General features: G+C 50.2%; 1 protein-coding gene and 1 non-coding gene across 2 annotated transcripts in view; both read left to right on the plus strand.

Annotated features, from left to right (window-relative positions):
• Positions 1-16,986, plus strand: part of Mxra7 (matrix remodeling associated 7) — a 34,829-nt gene extending 17,843 nt beyond the window's left edge. Inside the window, exons 2-4 of the mRNA XM_045159565.1 lie at positions 1,391-1,454; positions 7,307-7,400; positions 15,736-16,986. Coding sequence (XP_045015500.1) covers positions 1,391-1,454; positions 7,307-7,400; positions 15,736-15,850 — 273 coding nt within the window. The 3' untranslated portion in view covers positions 15,851-16,986. The remainder of the gene's footprint in view (positions 1-1,390; positions 1,455-7,306; positions 7,401-15,735) is intronic.
• Positions 16,745-16,875, plus strand: LOC123463871. The gene has a single exon (XR_006639242.1). It is a non-coding gene; the product is annotated as a small nucleolar RNA SNORA33 (small nucleolar RNA).
• Positions 16,987-18,427: the final 1,441 nt, after the last annotated feature.

Below are 18,427 nucleotides of genomic sequence, written 5' to 3' on the forward strand. Positions count from 1 at the left end.
ATCTGTTTGCTGAGTCCGAGCGTGGGAGAGGCCAGCAGGAGGAGGTGCCGTGTTCTCATTTTGGGAAAACGGGCGCTGAGATGGTTAGGAATAGATAGTGATGTCGGATGGCCAGACATGATGGCCACTCCTGTAATCCCGGGGTGGAGGCAGGAGGATCAGAAGGTCAAGGCTATTTTCAGCTCCATTGTAAGTTCGAGGCCAGCATAGGCTGTATGAGATACTCTCAAAATAAATAAACAGGGCTGGAGAGGTGGCTCATCTATTAAGTACAAGCGTGAGGCTTGGGCAGGGGGGTGTCTTGAGAGACAGCTGCTGTTTCACCCCGTCGAGAGACCCCAAAATGGGCAGAGCTATAGCAGGCTCCTGGGTCAGTGAGCAACCAGCTCAAATGAGAACAGCGGGGAGGATGGTGGAGCAGGAAAAGTGATGGTCTGCTCTAGGTCAGGCGCATGGGGCTACACGTGAACACACATGTGCACACGGCACATCTCTCAAACACACAAAAAAAAGTGTTGCTGGACATGGTGGTGCACGCCTTTAATCCCAGCAGTCAGGAGGCAGAGGAAGGAGGATCACTGTGAGTTCAAGGCCACCCTGAGACTCCATAGTCAGTTCCAGGTCAGCCTGTGCTAGAGTGAGTCCTTACCTCAAAATACCAAAAAAAAAAAAAAAAAAAGAGGGAAATATGGTTTATTGTTTGTAAGTATAGAAGTTCTCTCTCTCTCTCTCTCTCCATATATATATATATATATATTTAGTTAAGGGACTGGGAAGATGGCTTAGTGACTACAAGTGCTGGCTTGCAAATTAAAACAACATAAGCACCGGGTATGGTGGTGCATGCCTTTAATCCTAGCATTTGGGAGGCTGAGGTAGGTGGAGTGCTGTGAGTTCAAGGCCACCCTTTGACTACTAGTGAATTCCAGGTTGGTCAGCCTGGGATAGAGCAAAAGAAAAAAAGAAAAAAAAAAAAAAAAACGAAGCAAAGAAAGCCCTGAGCCCTGAGGCCCTGGAGCCAGCCAGGCCCAGCTGGCTTTCCTGGTGCCTTCATTGACTCATTGAGGTGAGGGTGAGAGACCTCGTATCAAAATGGCATCCGTAATGCCTGGACAGGCAGTGTGTGGAAAAGGTCAGGAGTTTGAAGTGGGGAGACTCCCCTGACCGTGGCTTCCACACAGGCACTGCTGTTAGACGTGGTAACACTGGACCTTGAAGGTGCCTTCCCCCTGCCCACTTACACGCCCCCATCTCAGGAGATGGTCCCTGCAGCCCCCAGCTCTCCTGGGGGGGGGGGGCCTTAGCTTGCTCCTGGTGACTCCTCATATACTGGGCAAGTGAGGTCACCTGGTCACCGCCTGTGACACTGACTCCTGTCCTTGCTTTTCAGGAAGAGGAGCAGGACTCAGACAGTGAGAAGGTGCTGTCCCCAGCAGAGCCTGAGGAAGAGGATGGTGAGTGACCCACAGGGGGCTGCCTCTGAGGGGTACTGGGGGGTCTGGGGTCACATTGTGCCACACTCAGGATACCCAGAGCTAGCAGTTGGGGATATAGAGAGAGTTTGCCCTTCTCCCCATCACCTTAGCACTTTTCTTTTTTAAAAATTATTTTTATTTTTTATTTTGGAGAGAGACACAGAGGCAGAGAGAGAGGGAATTAGCGTGCCCGGGCCTCAGCCGCTGCGATTGCTCCCCAGACGCTTGCATCACCTGGTGGGCATGTGTGACCTTGCACTTGCCTCACTTCTGTGCATCTGGATAACATGGATGTAGAGAGTCGAACATGGGTCCATAGGCTTTGCAGGCAAGCACCTGAACCACTAAGCCATCTCTCCAGTCCCTTTTTTTTTCTTTTAAAAATATTTTTTATTTAAGTCGGGCGTCCTTTTAATCCCAGCACTCAGGAGGCAGAGGTAGGAGGATCACCGTGAGTTCGAGACCACCCTGAGACTACATAGTGAATTCCAGGTCACCCTGAGCTAGAGTGAGACCCTACTTTGGAAAACCAAAAAAAAAATAAAAATAAAAATAAAAATAAAAAAACGTTATTTAATCACAAGCAGAGAGAGGAAGAGGGAGAACAAATGAGTGCCAGGGCCAGGGCCCAGGGCAGCTGCAGACGGACTCTGACCCACGCACCACTTTGTGCCTCTGGGTTTATGTGGGTACTGGGGACTCAAACCAGGCTGTCAGGCTTTGCAAGCAAGCGCCTTTAACCAGTGAACCATCTGTCCAGCCCTCCTCAGCACTTTTTGTTTTCATCTTTGTTTTTTCGAGGTAGGGTCTCCACTTTTGGTCCTTGCTCTTCTGGCTGTTTAAAGAGCTTCAGGTACAGGAGGCCCCAGTTTGTGAGTAAAAAGCCCCTGGCCTTCCCTGACTGCCAGGGCTCTTATCTTCCCTCTCACTTGAAAGGTGAGAATGAAATGGGCAGTTCACATTTCTCCCTGACCCATTTTGTGGGGAGGAGGAAAGAGACCACCCCGGAGAGGGAGCTGCTGTCCCTGACCTGAGTCCCTGAACTGCATCATCAGGCCTTGGCTACGGCCCTCCCAGCGGCTCACATGGGAGAGTAGGAGCCATGAGAACACAGATGAAGCCAGCAGGTTCCAACATGCCCCAGATGGATGGACGGATGGGTGGACAGACAGGTTCCTGCTGATCTGTCATGTTTTATTTCCTTCAAAAAGAAATTATAGCAAAAAAAAACCAAAAGCAAAATGTCAACATTTATTAGCTCTGTATAGCAGGTATGTGAAAGACTTTTTACTTTCTGTATTTTGGAGTATTTTTAAAAATATTTTTATTTATTTGAGAGAGAGAGAGGGAGGAGACTGAGAGAGGCAGATACAGAGAGAATGAGTGCGCCAGGGACTCCAGCCACTGCAAATGAACTCCAGATGCATGCACCTCCTTGTGCATTTGGCTTACATGGGTCCTGAGGAATTAAACCTGGGTCCTTAAGTTTCCAAGGCAAACGCCTTAACTGCTAAGCCATCTCTCCAGCCCTTATTTAATAACTTTTAAGTAAGACCAGCTGTGGCTTTAAGGCAGCTACTGGCATGAGTGGTGGAAAGAGAGAGTTTAAGAATGAAGCAACTAGGGCTGGAGAGGTGGCTTAGCCATTAAGGCGTTTGCCTGCAAAACCAAAAGATCCCAGTTCGACTCTTCAGGACCCATGTAAGGGGGGTGCATGCATCTGGAGTTCGTTTGCAGTGGCTGGAGGCCCTGGTGCACCCATTCTCTCTCTCTTTCTGTCTCTCCCTCTTTCTCTCTCTCAAGTAAATAAACAAAATTATATTAAAAAAAAAAAAAAAGAATGGAGCAGCTAGCCCAACATGGTGGCACAATCTCAGCACTCGGGAGGCAGAGGTAAAGAATGGCTGTGAGTTCGAGGCCAGCCTGGGACTACAGGATGAATTCCAGGTCAGCCTGGGCTACAGTGAGACCTTACCTTACCTTGAAGGAAAAAAAAAAAAAAGTGGAGCATCTGAGGCTCCTGAGGTAGGTGCCAGCAGGGGTGAGGCCTAGAGCGCCTCTGGGCTCCAGACTCACTAGAGCGAGCAGGGCTGGGCACTTCTGTGGTACAGTCCAGGTGAGGCTGCCGTAGGAGGGGATGCCAGCACCTGGCTGTCCTCTCTTGGTCTTCCCCAATCAACTTCCAGTTAGGGGCTACACAGTAGCTGTGGCTCACAGATCTGCCCTGGCCATGTGGATGTCAGAATCCTGTGGTGACTTGGGGATGCCGAAGGGAGGCTGAAACAGGCATGGAAGCCCCTGGGTGTGGACAAGAGCCCGGCAGGCCACCATCCACAGATGCTCAGTCCCACACTTAACCCCGTACCTGCTGCTGAGCCCTCCCGCCTCATCCATCTCTAACAAGGCCGAGAGAAGGAGGCTGATGGCCTCACGGGTCAGAAGGAAGCACACGGCCCCCCTCCTGGCCTCTCTCCACGACCACAGTGCAGCCTCCTGGGCTAATTGATTTGCATCGCTGAGATGACTTCCTCAATTGCCGGGGTGGATTCACACTGGCTGGAAAAAGAAGCTTGCACCCCCCCCTCCCCAGGGGCTCTCGCGTCCAGCCCTCCTGGTCTAGCAAAATTGGATGCATCCCACCTCGTATAATTAAGTTAAAGCCTTCGCCAGCCAGTCTGTTATGCTGTCTAGTTCAGAAAGCAGAAAGCCAATCAGACTTGCCCCATCAACCAGAACCCAGGAGGTCATTGAGCTGAGGGAATTTTTTTATTATTCACTTTGTCAAAACAGCGATACAGTGACCCTGGTGGAGGGTCACTGGTTTTCTTTGTCATTTCCCTCTTCTGGGTCCATTCAGAGGGTCCTGTATGAGCTCCATCACAGCTAGGTGTACGTAGCACCCGCCTGTCCACTCCCTGGCCTTGGCTCTGAGGACCCAGAAAGAACTGGGCTTCCAGTGCCCTGCGGTTTTGCCTAGCTGAGCAGAGCTTAGCCTGGAAGGAAGCCTCCCGAGGAGGCAGGAAGCGCTGACTGCCAAGCTCTGCTCCAAGCCTCCATGACCCCCAACTCGCCCCAAGCAAGAGCCCTGGCAGCCCAGCCCACCCCAGCCTCACCTAGTGACCACTTCACGCACAGTCACCTTATTGTCTTCAACCCGGCAAGCAAACTCTGTCTGCTAAGACTGCCCCCGTCCAACACAGACACATCCCTCTCTGCTTCCTGTGCAGTGTCAATACCTTTTTAGCTCTCGTCCACCACTTGATGTCCCTCTAAAACTCCCCATCTCGGCCATCCTTGCCTACAGGGCACTTGAGACTGACTCGCAGCAGAGAGTGTCTTTTAATTATGTCATCACTTAGTGGATGCTCTGGTCCCTTGCATCTAGAGTGGTGCTCCTTGAATGCTTGTAAAGTGAGAAGCAAACCAAAGGCTTCAGGCCTGGCCTGCTGCGGGGGGCCGCCAGCCCTCCCCTCCTAAGCTAGGATGGCCAGAGATATAGGTAACGCCTGCAGTATGTTAGGGTTCTGAATTCATATCTAGAAACTTATTTGCTCTGGTACAAGAGAGAACCCTAATCCCAGAGGTTTTTCCTGCCCTAAGCCCAAATCAGTCTATCTGATGAGTTATGATTGCCATCCAGCTGAGGGGGCAAAGGGGACTTGTCCTCTCCTGCTGTGGGACGGATGTGGAAGTGTCCTAGTCTCCTATGTGGGGGGCGGGGGGGGGACGTAGGAAGCCCTTCTAGGATAACAGCTGGGTGTGGAGACGCCGGGATGGTTGGATGTCATCCTCACCCGATCCTTTCTGCCTTAATGACCTTAGAGAAGAAGCTGGCCTCTGTCTTCGGAGCTCCTGACACTGGTTGGGGAAAGGGACACCCTCATCAGGACACTTGCTTTTCTCTGCTGTCCTGCAGGTCTTGTCCCCCTCTTCCCAGCATGTGTACCCCAGCTCCTTTATTTCCTCTGGGACACATAGCCCAGCCCTCTCTGTCCCTGCCTCTTTCCCCCCACCACACAGGCCTAGAAATAGACTCTTCGGCGGGTCTACAGGCCCTGGGCGCGGAGGTGGGGGGGGGGGGCGGGGAGGGAACTGGCCCTCAGAGACGGACCCTCGTGCCAAGTCTGTTCGGGCACATCTACTTCAACTCCCAGGTCACTTGCGCACCGCATCATGGCCCTGAACGTGTTTTGGATTTTGGATAACCTGAGGAAGGGAGGGCATGAACGCACCTGACCGACTGGATGCCTGGAGCGCAGAGCGGGAGGAGGGGAGGAGGCTCAGGGACCCTGCGACCCAGCGCAGCAGGCCCTTGTATTTCCTGAGACGAGTGGCATGTGTTGGTGTCTGAGGGGACCGGGGAAAGCCTCACTGGCGCCATGTGTCTGAACTGTCAGCCACGTAGGCACAAGCAGACAGCTCTTGTCTGGCTCAATCTGGCCTGGGAGGGAAATGCTGTTTGGGGGGATGGAGCTAAGTGGCGGATGATAGGGCCAGTTTCCCTCCAGCTGTCTCATCTGTATATTCCCAGTGTGAGAGCAAAGTGTAAGAAGCCATAGGGTTTTGTGGGATGGTGTGGGATAAGCTTGGGAGCAAGTTCTGGGGTGAGCAGATGATGTTGCTGAGTGTCTGGCCCCTCTGAGGCTGGGGCCATACTTAAGCAGGCGCAAGGGGCCACCTGCTTCTCTTTGACAGGGGACCATGTTTCTGTTAAACTAACAAAGGATGGATGGGCTGGAGAGATGGCTTAGCAGTTAAGGTGCTTGCCTGCAAAGCCAAAGGATCCAGGTTTGATTCCCCAGGACCCATACATAAGCCAGATTCACAAAGTGGCACATACGTCTGGAGTTCATTTGCAGTGGCTGGAGGCCCTAGAGCACCCAGTCTCTCTCTTTCTCTCACTCTCTTTCTCTCTCTCAAGTAAGTAAATGAAAATTTTTTTTTAAATTTTTATGAACATTTTCCAAGATTATAAAAAAAATCCCATGGTAATTCCCTCCCTCTCCCCCAACACTTTCCCCTTTGAAATTCCATTCTCCATCATATTAATAAAAATATTTTTAAAGGGCTGGAGAGATGGCTTAGCAGTTAAGGCGCTTGCCTGCTAAGCCAAAGGACCCAGGTTCGATTCCCCAGGACCTATGTATGCCAGATGCACAAGGTGGCCCATGCATCTGGAGTTCATTTATAGTGGCTAGAGGCCCTGGCACATCCATTATCTCTCTATTTGCCTCTTTTTATGTCTCTCTCTCAAATAAATAAAATATTAAAATTTAAAATTATTTTTTAATTTATAAAAATAGCCAGGTGTGGTGGCGCACACCTTTAATCGCAGCACTTGGAAGGCAGAAGTAGGAGGATCACTGTGAGTTCGAGGCTACCCTGAGACTACATAGTGAATTCCAGGCCAGCTTGGGACAGAGTGAGACACTACCTCGAAAAAATAAAAACTAAAAAGAAAATATGTATATATAACTAACAAAGGGAGAACAGGGGGTGTGGCTCATGGAAGAGTGCTTGTGCAAGGCCTGAGTTTGAGCCCCAACACCACACACACACACACACACACACACACACACAATAGACCAGAGAAGCTGGGTGTGGTGGCACATACCTCTAATCCCAGCACTCGTGAGGCAGAGGTAGGAGGATTGCTTTGAGTTCAAGGCCGGTCTGAGACTACATAATGAATTCCAGGTCAGCCTGGGCTACAGTGAGACCCTATCTGAAGTGTTTAAAAAAAAAAAATTAACCAAAGAAAAGAGATGCTCAGGGTGGGAGGGGCTGACCTCCAAGTCACCAAGGCACTTATTAATTAGTCTCCCCCACAGGAGAGGCCTTCTCCTTTAAGTACAGCCCGGGGCAGCTGAGGGGAAGCCAGTACAAGAAGATGATGACCAGAGAGGAGCTGGAGGAGGAGCAGAGGTAAGCCGGCTTCTGGAATGCTGCTACAAGGACCCAGCAAGGGATGGGCCTCCCACAGCCCTGCCCGGCCAAGCCCCTTCCCTTCGAGTTTGGTTGGGAGAGGGGCCTCTTTCCTATCCCGGTAATGTTCAGCCAGCCTCAATCAAGGCATGAACTGCCTTGGGATAGGCAGGGTTGGAAGGAGAGGTAGAAAGTGGGTTGTGTTTCTTGCAGTTCCCCCGCCCCCACCTTAAGGAAATACAATGAGATGCCAGCAAAGAGCCCGGAGCAGTCTCACTGTTCACTTCTGCGTGCAGTCCATGACAAAACCAATTTGTCACTTGAGGACAGAGCAGGATTCTTGGTGCTCATCCATCTGGCAGCCTCTGCTCTCCCAGGCCCCGCCCGCCCTGTCATTTTCTATCTGTTCCGCTCTGCACAGCAGCGCCAGGCAGCTGCCCCCGTGCCGCTTCTAGAATAGGGCCATCTGATCTGCCCCCCACTCCAGTGAGACACCTCCCCCCCTCCCCAGCATATCCATCGAGCCTCTCTCAGTATTTTCTCTGGATTCCACCCTGCCAAGGTGGCCAAGGAGTGTTCTGACACAGTGGGGCGGCCAGGGTTGGCCGCAGGGAGGAGCGTACTTCGTTCGCGCTGGCCCAGTTGCCCTCCATGTGCCCTGGCTGCCTATGTGCAGTTGAGGCTGGCGCTGTTATAGTAAAGGGAAATCTCAGTGCAGTGGCACGATTTTCTGAGGCTGGCATCCACTCGTGAGCGTCAACTAGCAGTGATGGGCTGGAGAAGAGCACCCAGCTCGTCTACCCTCTCCAGGCTGCTCCCGGGGCCACCCACCTGCACCCCTTCCTCCCCACAGTCGAATCTGCTCTGCCCACCCGAGCTCTGTCTCCCCGCCAGGGGCTGGCCTCGTGAGAAGGCTCCTCACGCTGGACACAGAAGGTCTTGTAGGCACAGCTTAGGAGGGCGTCCCCGACTCCTGGGGAGTGCTGAGGACTCTGCCTCTTGGTGTGACCCCATTTGCCACCTTTATATTTCAGGATTGAGCTGACCTCTGACCTCACTTCCCTGTAGCGAGTTCCCTAGGTCCTGAGCCACATATGTCCTTGCGAGTCCTTTGGTAAGGAGATCGACTCTTAGACTAGCGGTGCTTCCCTCACACTGTCTGCTAATGTGTCCCCAGTGCCACTGACGTGTCTCAACCCCCGCCCCTACCACCTTCATAACCGATTAAAACATCTCGTCCCACCCAAGCCCCTCTTGTTCCTCTCATGCATGAGGATTCTCGGGCGCCAAAGGCCCCTTTCCTATGGACAGAGGTTCCTGGAGGTCAAGGCAGTCCCTGGTGGGCCTGATGGGACAGTGGGTTGGGCTACTGGTTCCCCTCAAGGTGGGAGCGCCCATTGTCGCTGAGACTTTTTTTTTTTTTGAGGTACGGCCTCACTCTAACCCAGGCTGACCTAGAACTCACTCTATAGTCCCAAGCTGGTCTTGAACTCAAAGCGATTCTCCTGCCTCTGCCTCCCAAGTGCTGGGATTACAGGCATGTGCCACCATACCCGGCGCTTTTTGAAAAAAAAAAAACATTTATTTGAGAGAGAGAAAGGAAAAAAAACAACAACAACAAAAAAACAGAATAGGCATACCAGTGCCTCTGACCACTGTAAAGAGCTCCAAAATGCAAGCCCCACTTTGCATCTGGCTTTATGTGGGTACCGTGGAATCAAACCCAGGATCAACAGGCTTTGAAAGCAAGTACTTTTAACCAACATGCCATCTCCCCATCCCTGGACACACTTTTTTAGGTGGCCGGTGTGGGAAGAGGAGGCAGCCGGTTGAGCAGTATCAGAGATGGCTTGCTCTCCCTCCCATGCTGCAGACCCAGGCGTGCGGGGGGGGGGGGGCACATTTGCTGTCCATCCCGGCCGATATGAAGCCAGGGATGGGGGGGCCACGGCCACATTCACCCATCCTCCAGTGCTCGGTAGCTCCTTTGGAACTCCTGTGGTGGGGCTGAAAAATTGTACAGCCCGCAGCTCCTGCCACAGTTCCCAGCCAGACCTGGCACACCGGCTATCCCAAAGCTCTCTGCGGGTGGGGCTGGGACGGCATTGTGCCTTGTTCTTCCCACTCAGATTGATGCCTGGTGTGGCCCTGTCAGAATGGGAGAGACCAGTTCCTGGACTGCAGGGTTCCACCACTGCCTGATATTAAGAGCTGGGGCCAGGAAACAGGAAGACACACACACACACACACACACACACACACACACACACACATACACTCACTCCCCTGTTACTCATTTGGGGAGTGGGTGAGACAGGGTTTCACTCTGTAGCCCACATTGTCTTGATCTGTGTGACCCAGGCTGGCCTTGAACTCATGGCAATCCACCTGTCTCAGCTTCTCAAGTGCTGGAGTTACACCTTTGAGCCACCACACCCCGTCTCCCTTGTTATTTTCAAAGATGGCAGACTCCCAGTGCCCAAGAGGACCTTTCCCACTGAGTCCCTGGGGCTCTGTAGACCACCCATCCACCCTCAGCTGTTCTGTGGGCTGGAGCCACTCTTGGGGCGAGGAAGGGTCCTCCATTCATCTGCACGCTGCAGTCTTCACGTGCCCCCAGCTGAGGAGAGGCGGGAGGGGGTCCTGGCGGGACTCGAGTTCATGTTCATCCCGTTACCCAAGCCCAGCATGCTCTCCGTGACTGTAGCATGCCTGCCTTGCCTGACATCTGCTCGATCCCTCCACCCCCTGCATGTGGCCCAGCTTGAGCTGCCTGGAGCACCCTTGGCCAACACTGGCTCTACCTATGCCTCACGCGATGTGGTGTTTGGGGTTGCAGAGGCTGCTCAGTTTGGCTTTGTCTGTCTGTCTCTGGGGCTCAGAGAGCTCATGGCTACAAGACAGATGTGGATCCAGCTGAGCTCTGGAAACTGACCCTAGAACTGTCCCCTGGGAAATAGCACGCATGTTATCGCGGTGCCTCTCCGGCCACAGGCCAGTGAGCAGGTTCCAGACTGTATTCTGACTCTAGCTCAGCGCTCAGGGTATGCCTACTTAACAGATAGATGCTGCACCATGCTCAACTTTAAATGGAACTGCTCAGCCACCGTAGCCACCCTAACAGTGGCCCCTTGTTCTACACTCCTTAGAAGGCTCTCTCACAGGCTTTCAGGAATGGCAGTTAGGAAGCTGGAGGCCCCGACTGGGCTCTCCCTGGAGTTCAGTTGAGCTTTCCCACCTACGATCTGCTCAGATAAAACTGGGTCCAGAAAGGAGTCAGGTTTGTAGAGGAGAGGTGACGGCTGTGCATGCTCACCTCCTTGGGTTCCTTCCGGGCACAGCCTCAGCCTCCTTTCCCGCATTGGCTTTGCCCCTGGGCTTAGGGTATGGCTGGGAGTGTTGGCTAGCAAGGCTGGAGACAGCTCCTGTGGGCGGGAGTGCCCCTTCCTCCCCAGTCAGTGAATGTAGCAAGGCATGGCTGGCCTCATAGCTTGGCTGGCAAAGCCAAAGTACAGCGGTGAGCTCCCCTTCTTCACTTCTTCCCACCTGCTGGTCCCAGGAGGGAAGCCAAACCCGGCTTGTGGTCTAGGCTCGCCAAGAGGTCAGGCCAGGGACTGTCCCAATTCTTAACTCTCTGGAATTGGATGTGACCCGAGAGGAGGGTTTTGTATGGTATAATGGGAAAGGCAGGAGAGCAACCGAAGGGCCTCAGCCTTGGGTCCTCTACTCATTCTTGCTCCTCTCCTCATCTAGATTTGATTCCCCTGGTGCATTTCAAACTCTGGCTGAAAAGGCGCATTATTGCAAACTTCCAGGAGAGGGCGCCAAAGACATAAACTTAAATACCTATGTGCATTCTGTGAATGTCTTCAAAACATGGGCACAAAACCAGCCAAGGTGGCATGGACCTTTAATCCTAGCACTCAGGAGGCAGAGGTAGGAGGATCACCATGAGTTCGGGGCCACCCTGAGACTACATAGTGGGCTAGAGTGAGACCCTACCTTGAAAAACCAAAAAACAAGAAACAAACAAACAAAACAAAACCATGGGCACAAGCGTGGGCCCTTTTAAGGGAACAAGCATCTTAAGGTGTCAGTATCCCCAGAAGTGACAAAGACCCAGCCACCAAGGAGGAGAAATTATCTAGGAAAACAGTAATATTATCAGTGTAATCACACAAGCGAAGGTCAGCAAGTTCAAGTGTCTCTTGGGAGGCTGAAAGTGGCCTGTGGCTGTCAGGTCAGGGGGTGGGGGCACTGGGAGCCGAACAGGCACCCCCCAGCCTTGCACAGACAGTATTCAGAGTGTGAGGGACAAACTTCCTGTGTCCGAGAAAACAGCATCGAGTCTAGAGTGCCTTCTGCAATTCCAAACATGTCCCCTCCGCACCCCTGCCCACCCTTTTCCATCCTGAGGTGCTTGTGAGGTGAACTGAGTAAAACGCAATTTCTTTTTCTCCCTATTTCTCTTCACAGAACTGAAGAATAATGGAGTTGTCCTAAGCCTCCTCCCGAAGGCTTTTTTTTTTCCTCTTTTGGCATCTTAAAAGCTTAAGAGATAAAAATGGAAACCCCCTTGAGAGAGGGCGCTGGGTGGGGGATTTGCCTATCAATCGTGAAGAATTGAGGACTTCCCCTGAGCTAGCGCGACTCTTGGGAATGCCCTTGGCTCTGCTGTGTGGCGATGTATGTGGGGACTTCGCCAAGAGCTCAGGCTCAGGCCCGGGCTTGGGTTCTTCTTACCGAACTTGCTCTCCGCACGCCCTTCACCCTCACGACACCAGTTTGAGTGGCCCACCCGCTTTTGCCCTCACTGATGCCAACCCACAAGGCTTTGAGGGGAGAAAGAGAGAAATGAGATGGAACCCACCAGCGTCCCCTCCCTCTGTCGAGGGTGGCCGCCCTTTCCCCTGGGGTCCACCTCCCTCCTCCTCTCTGGCTGGTTCCTCTGCCAGCGCAGGGGTGAGAGGTGCCGTGGCTCACTAGGCCACAGGACCCGTGCCAGGTGCTGGTTTTACCGCTGCCTCCTTCCCTTGGAGGCGGCCTGGGTGCAGCAGCCGTCTTGTTCTCAAGAGGCCTTTCCTTACCAGCTCAGCCAAATCTCTGCTTTTGCTTTGCAAAAGCAATAATAACCACATTAGTTTCAATAGATTCTGGACTATGCATTTTCCTAGAAGGTGTTTTTTTTTTTTTTTTAAATGTAGATGAATTAGAATGTCACCAGATAACCAGATCAACCCCTGGTTACTTTCTTGGAATTTTATATTTGACAGTATTTATATTGTACCAGAACTGATTTGAAATCTGAGATTTGTTAGCTAAAACTTTTTTTTTTTTTTTTCCCCTGAAACAGTAGGTTTTTCAGAAAATCTTTCATGGAAGGTCAGGAAATGTTCATCGTTAGCTCATAAGGCGTGTGTGCTTGGTGGTCTTCTCCCTAGACACATGAACTGGGGCTCAGAATTTAAGACAGAATGGAAATCCAGGCAACACACACGGAGCCATGTGTGGACTCACTGAGTGTCCCTAGATAGCGATAGTGATGTCCCTGTCCAGCCGGGGATCATCTTGATACAACGTAGTGACCTTCCAAATATAAGTCGCTAGGTTTGTGTGGAAATCCTCCGAACATGGCTTGTGGTGAGCAAGCCCCCTGTGTACTCCTGACAGCTGGCTTGGCTCTGTATTCAGCCTTTGTTCAGTCCAATAAACTTTGAGTAGATGAACTGTGTGGGTTTTTTTTTTTTTTTACTTTTTTTTAAACTTCCTTAGAAGCAAACTTGAAACTTTCATTCTGATGCCTGTTCTAGCAGAATCCAAAGTCTTGTGCCCACCCCATTAAAAATATACAACCAACGGGACAGGTGTGGTGACAGACCTTTAATCCCAGTATTTGAGAAGCAGAGGCAGGATGAGTGCCACAGGTTCAAGGCTGCCCATGTTCCAGGCCAGCCAGGGCTACAAACTGAGATCCTGTCTTGAAAAAAAACAAATAAATAAAGCCAGGCGTGGTGGCACACACCTTTAATCCCAGCACTCGGGAGGCAGAGGTAGGAGGATCGCCTGTTTTGAGGCCAGCCTGAAAGTACATGGTGAATTCCAGTTCAGCCTGGGCTAGAGCGAGACCAAACCTTACCTCGAAAAACCACACACACACGCGCGCGCGCACACACACACACACACACACACACACACACACACAAGCACAATATACTGTGGCACATGCCTGTAATCCCAGCACTGGAGGCAGGAGGATCAGCAGTTCAAGGTCATTGTTGGCTTCCTAGAAAGTTCAAGGCCAGCTTTTGATATGTGAGACCTAGTCTCATTAATCCATCAATCAAACTGCCACAGCCGGCAAAACCACATGAAATAATTGTGTCCATGTGGGGAGATGGTCATGCGGACATGTGATTATGATTCCATTGCAGCTCTGCTGTTTATGGTACCCCTGTCTTCATTCCAGTCTGTAAAGTACATCTGATAGGCTCCCTTTATCCCCATATAGGGGTAAGGGGCTAGGAATTAAAGGTACTTTTAGAGGCCACTGCAGACAAAAAAAAAAAAAGGTTTGCTCTGTGGAAGATACAGCGCTCCAGAGGGTAGAGCTTTCAGCCGAAGGCATGCTATGAATGCCGTGAAAAGCAAAAGCCCCCACTCAGGACCACCTCTGAGGCAGTGTGGGGAAGCTTACTCAAGTCTGGATGTCCTGGAACATGGCTTCGGGGAGAGCTGAGGTCCAAGCCTGCCGTGTAGCTTACGTGCTCGGGTGCCACGCCTGTGACGCGGTGTGGCCTGGAGGGCAGGAGCTACAGAAACACGAAATCGCGATCATGGGACACCACAGCCGAAAACACAAAACCATACTGTCCCCTGGCTTTGGCTGGCTTCCCTCCATGCTTGATGTTTGCTGTGGGAGTCACTGTACTGGCCAGATGGCACAGCTGAGTCACATTCGCGCCACAGCTCAGCCAGCCAACTGTGTGTGCTCAACACTGAGGCTCGTCTTCAGCCACGCTGTCTGCCAGTGAGGAAGTGGCACCCCTTTCTCTGGGCAGGAAGACCCCAGTGGCTAGATTTCAGCCCACCTCTCCCCATCACCCAGCAGTCCTGCCTACACATCTGCACACTCTCACATCTGGAGGCGCTCCTGTTTCCCAACCTACCATTTTGTTTTCTTCCTGCACATTTGGCTTGTCCCTCTAAGCTGAGACTGTTTCTAACCTTCCTTTTTAGGGTCATGCAAGTCACCACAAAAATAAGGCCCAGGAGGGCGGAGAATGAGGCACAGTGAATCTGAGTGCCACTGGATGCCCCAAATCTCTACAGCTAACCTGAAACTTAAGATCTCAGGGCTGAATAGGGAACAAACCAGCTCCTGTTGTTTTTTTTTTTTTAAGTAATATATATTTTATTTATTTATTTATTTATTTTACAGAGGAAGAGGGAGAGAGAGAGAGAGTGAGAGAATGGGCATGCCAGGACCTCAAGCCACTGCAAACGAACTCCAGATGCATATGCCCCCTTGTGCATCTGGCAAATGTGGGTCCTGGGGAATCGAACCTGGGTCCTTCAGCTTTGCAGGCAAATGCCTTAACTGCTAAGCCATCCCTTTCTTAAAAATATTTTATTTTTATTTATTAGGAAGGGGAGAGAAGGGAAGGAAAGAATGGGCACTCTAGGGCCTCCAGCCACTACAAATCCTGGATGCATGTGTCACCTTGTGCATCTGGCTTATGTGGGTCCTAGGAAAGTGAACCTAGATTGTTTGGCTTTGCAGGGAAGTGCCTAAGCCATCTCTCCAGCCCAAGCTCCTTTTTTATTTTTTATGTATTTATTTATGTTTTTTTTTGGTTTTTTGAGGTAGGGTTTCACTCTAGCCCAGGCTGACCTGGAATTAACTGTGTACTCTCAGGGTGGCCTCAAACTCACAGCAATCCACCTACCTCTGCCTCCCGAGTGCTGGGATTAAAGGTGTGTGCCACCACACCCAGATGCTCCTGTGTTTTTTAAAAATATTTTTATTTATTTATTTGCAAGCAGAGAGAGAAACAGAGAGGGAGGGAGAGAATGGGTGGCTGAAAACAACTTCTGATGCATGCAGCATTGTGCAACTGACTTTACATGGTACTGGGGAATCAAACCTGGATCACTCTGAACCATGTCTCCAGCCCCCAGCCCCTGTGTTTTAGGTTGATTTTGTTTTACTTTATTTTCCCTCTTACACTGAAAAACAAAGGTAATTACATAGGAGAGCCCCCTACTAGGTTGGTGGCACATCTGTCTCCCTGTGGGTTGGGAGTATTCTTTTCCTGTTATCATTTCTTCTCAACAGAGTTCAGAAAGAACAGTTGGCTGCCATCTTCAAGCTCATGAAGGACAACAAAGAGACGTTCGGCGAGATGTCCGACGGCGACATGCAAGAGCAGCTGCGGCTCTATGACATGTAGGCTGGTCACGCAGGAAGACATGATGCAAGATGTCCTCCTCCCTCAGGACTCGGTCCTGACAATCAGCCCCGCGCTTGTGACTTCCACGCTTTTGTACGACTATCTGATGAATATAGGTGTAGATGCATATTACATACAGATTTGCTCAGTTCTCGCAATTCACATAAGCTTTTTAGAAGAGTCAACCTGCTTTTCTTCAGAGGAGGGAATATCCCAGACCAGTGTGGCTTCAGCCTGCCCATGAGGGACCTGCTGCCCTATGTTCTGGGACCCAGGGCAGGTGGCCCGGGAAGGCTGGCTTGGTGGCTGGCTCCCAGCACATGATGTAGAAAGAATGAAGTGCTGCCAGAGTACCTAGTAGCATTACCTCTCATTCTCCCGTAGGGGGATTTCTGGAAGCTTCCATTAAGTCAAGAAAACAGGCAGTAGCGGAGCATTCTTTGTAGCAATAGCACTTAATTCAAAGGCTCACCTTTCACTCTGGGGCAGAACAGTGGAAACAGAATTAATATCTTCTAAGAGTCTCTCACTAAGGCAGAAAGTATACATATAGATCTAATTAGGAAGCTGGACGTGGTGGCACACGCCTTTAATCCCAGCACTCCAGATGCAGATGTAGGAGGATTGCTGTGAGTTCGAGGCCACCCTGAGACTTCATAGTGAATTCCAGGTCAGCCTGAGCTAGAGTGAGACCCTACCTTGGAAAACCAAAAAATAAAGTAAAGTAAAATAAAACAAATCAGGACTTATGAATGTACGGCATATCTAGAACTATACTAGACAATGTAGACAGAAGAAATAAAATACACAACAAGGCTCAGTCATAGAGCACATGCCTACTATGCATGAGACGCTGGGTTCCATCCCAAGCATCAGATCAAAAACATACATATCTAGTAAACCAATTAATCTGCTTAGCTGAATGCGTTTCTGCAGAAATTTAGAAACAGGTGGCAATAGTGATGCCATTTTATGAGCCTTAAGGACAACTGACGTCATTATGGTCCCACAAAATGGCTACAATATAACGTTGAAGTGTTTTCATGAAGCTTAATTAGAATTTTATGTAACTTGGTCTAAGATTAATGAAAATTGAAAAACTAATAAAAGTGCATGAAAAAAAAAACCCAAAAATATATATGGCAATGTAGTCCCTATCTTTTGGGAGACTAATGGTCTTTAGAGAAGACAGGCCTGTTTCTGGCAAAATGAGGGAGGGATGAAGGAAGGGAAGCAAGCTATTCTCCAGGTACGTAGATCTCCTCAGGTCACAGGTCAGCGTGCTGCTTTTTGTCAAGAAAGTTAGGGAAGACTTCCTGGTGTCCAGCCTGAGACTATAGTATAGTGAATTCCAGGTCAGCCTGGGCTAGAGTGATACCCTATCTTGAAAAACACAAACAAAAAACAAGGGCTGAAGAGATGGCTTAATGGTTAAGGTGCTTGCCTGCCAAGCTCAAGGACTCATGTTCAACTCTCCAGATCCCATGTAAGCCAGACGCACAAGGTGAGACAAGCGCAAAGTCACACATGCCCACTAGGTGGTGCAAGAGTCTGGAGTTCAAGTGCAGTGGCTGAGGCCATGACGTGCCAATTTTCTCTCTCTCTTGATCTCTTAAAAAAAAAAGAAAAAGAAAAAAATAGAACTATGGGGCTGGGAAGATGATTTAGCAGGTAAGAGTTCTTCCAATGAATAGCCAAGTGTATGTGTTTATAATAGCCGCAGGATAACTGTATAATCTACCATGGAAAGGACTTAGACCCAGGTAGCAGAAAACAACATCCCGTCTACTCCCACAAAGTAATCAAGGTCATTTGGGAAACTTACCCTTTTTATTTGTATTGTTTTCATTTAAAACTAGTAACTGGTCCTGGGATGGGGACATAGTTTAGTAAGAGAGTTTGCCTCACATGCACATGACCATAGGTTTAGATTCCCCAGCAGTGTAAAGGAAAAGGAAGGTGGGCTGGAGAGATGGCTTAGTGGTTCAGGCACTTGCCTGCAAAGCCAAAGGACCCAGGTTCAATTCCCTAGGACCCGTGTAAGCCAGATGCACAAGATGGTGCATACATCAAGCTCATTTCCAGAGGCTGTAGGCCCTGGCACACCCATTCTCTTTGATTATTATATTTTTTAAGTGACCAGCCCAAGTAATTTATCAGACACCAAATAAAATTATCTTCAACATGCTATGCTTTAATTGCTATAAAAGTACTTCTGCAATATAGGGTATGAAGAAACCTATATTCAGTGTTGTTGGGGGTACAAAGTAGGGTGATCTTTTAGAAAACAGACTCTCAGAGCCTTTAATCCCAGCACTCAGGAGGCATAGTTAGGAGGATTGCTGTGAGTTCAAGGCCAGCCTGAGACTACATAATGATTTCCAGGTCAGCCTGGTCTAGAGTGATACCCTACCTCGGAAGAAAAATAATAAATAATAACAATAAAAGGAAAACCAGGACCATCTGACATAAAGCTGGAAGAAGCCATTCTACATGTAGTTCAATGAGCGAAAGAGATACCACCAGTGAAGATACTCAACAGTGGACCCTGCAAGCCTTATGATTGGCCAGCCAGGC

The sequence above is a fragment of the Jaculus jaculus genome, chromosome 9 (genome assembly GCF_020740685.1).
Source record: "Jaculus jaculus isolate mJacJac1 chromosome 9, mJacJac1.mat.Y.cur, whole genome shotgun sequence".
NCBI classification, from domain to species: Eukaryota; Metazoa; Chordata; class Mammalia; order Rodentia; family Dipodidae; genus Jaculus; species Jaculus jaculus.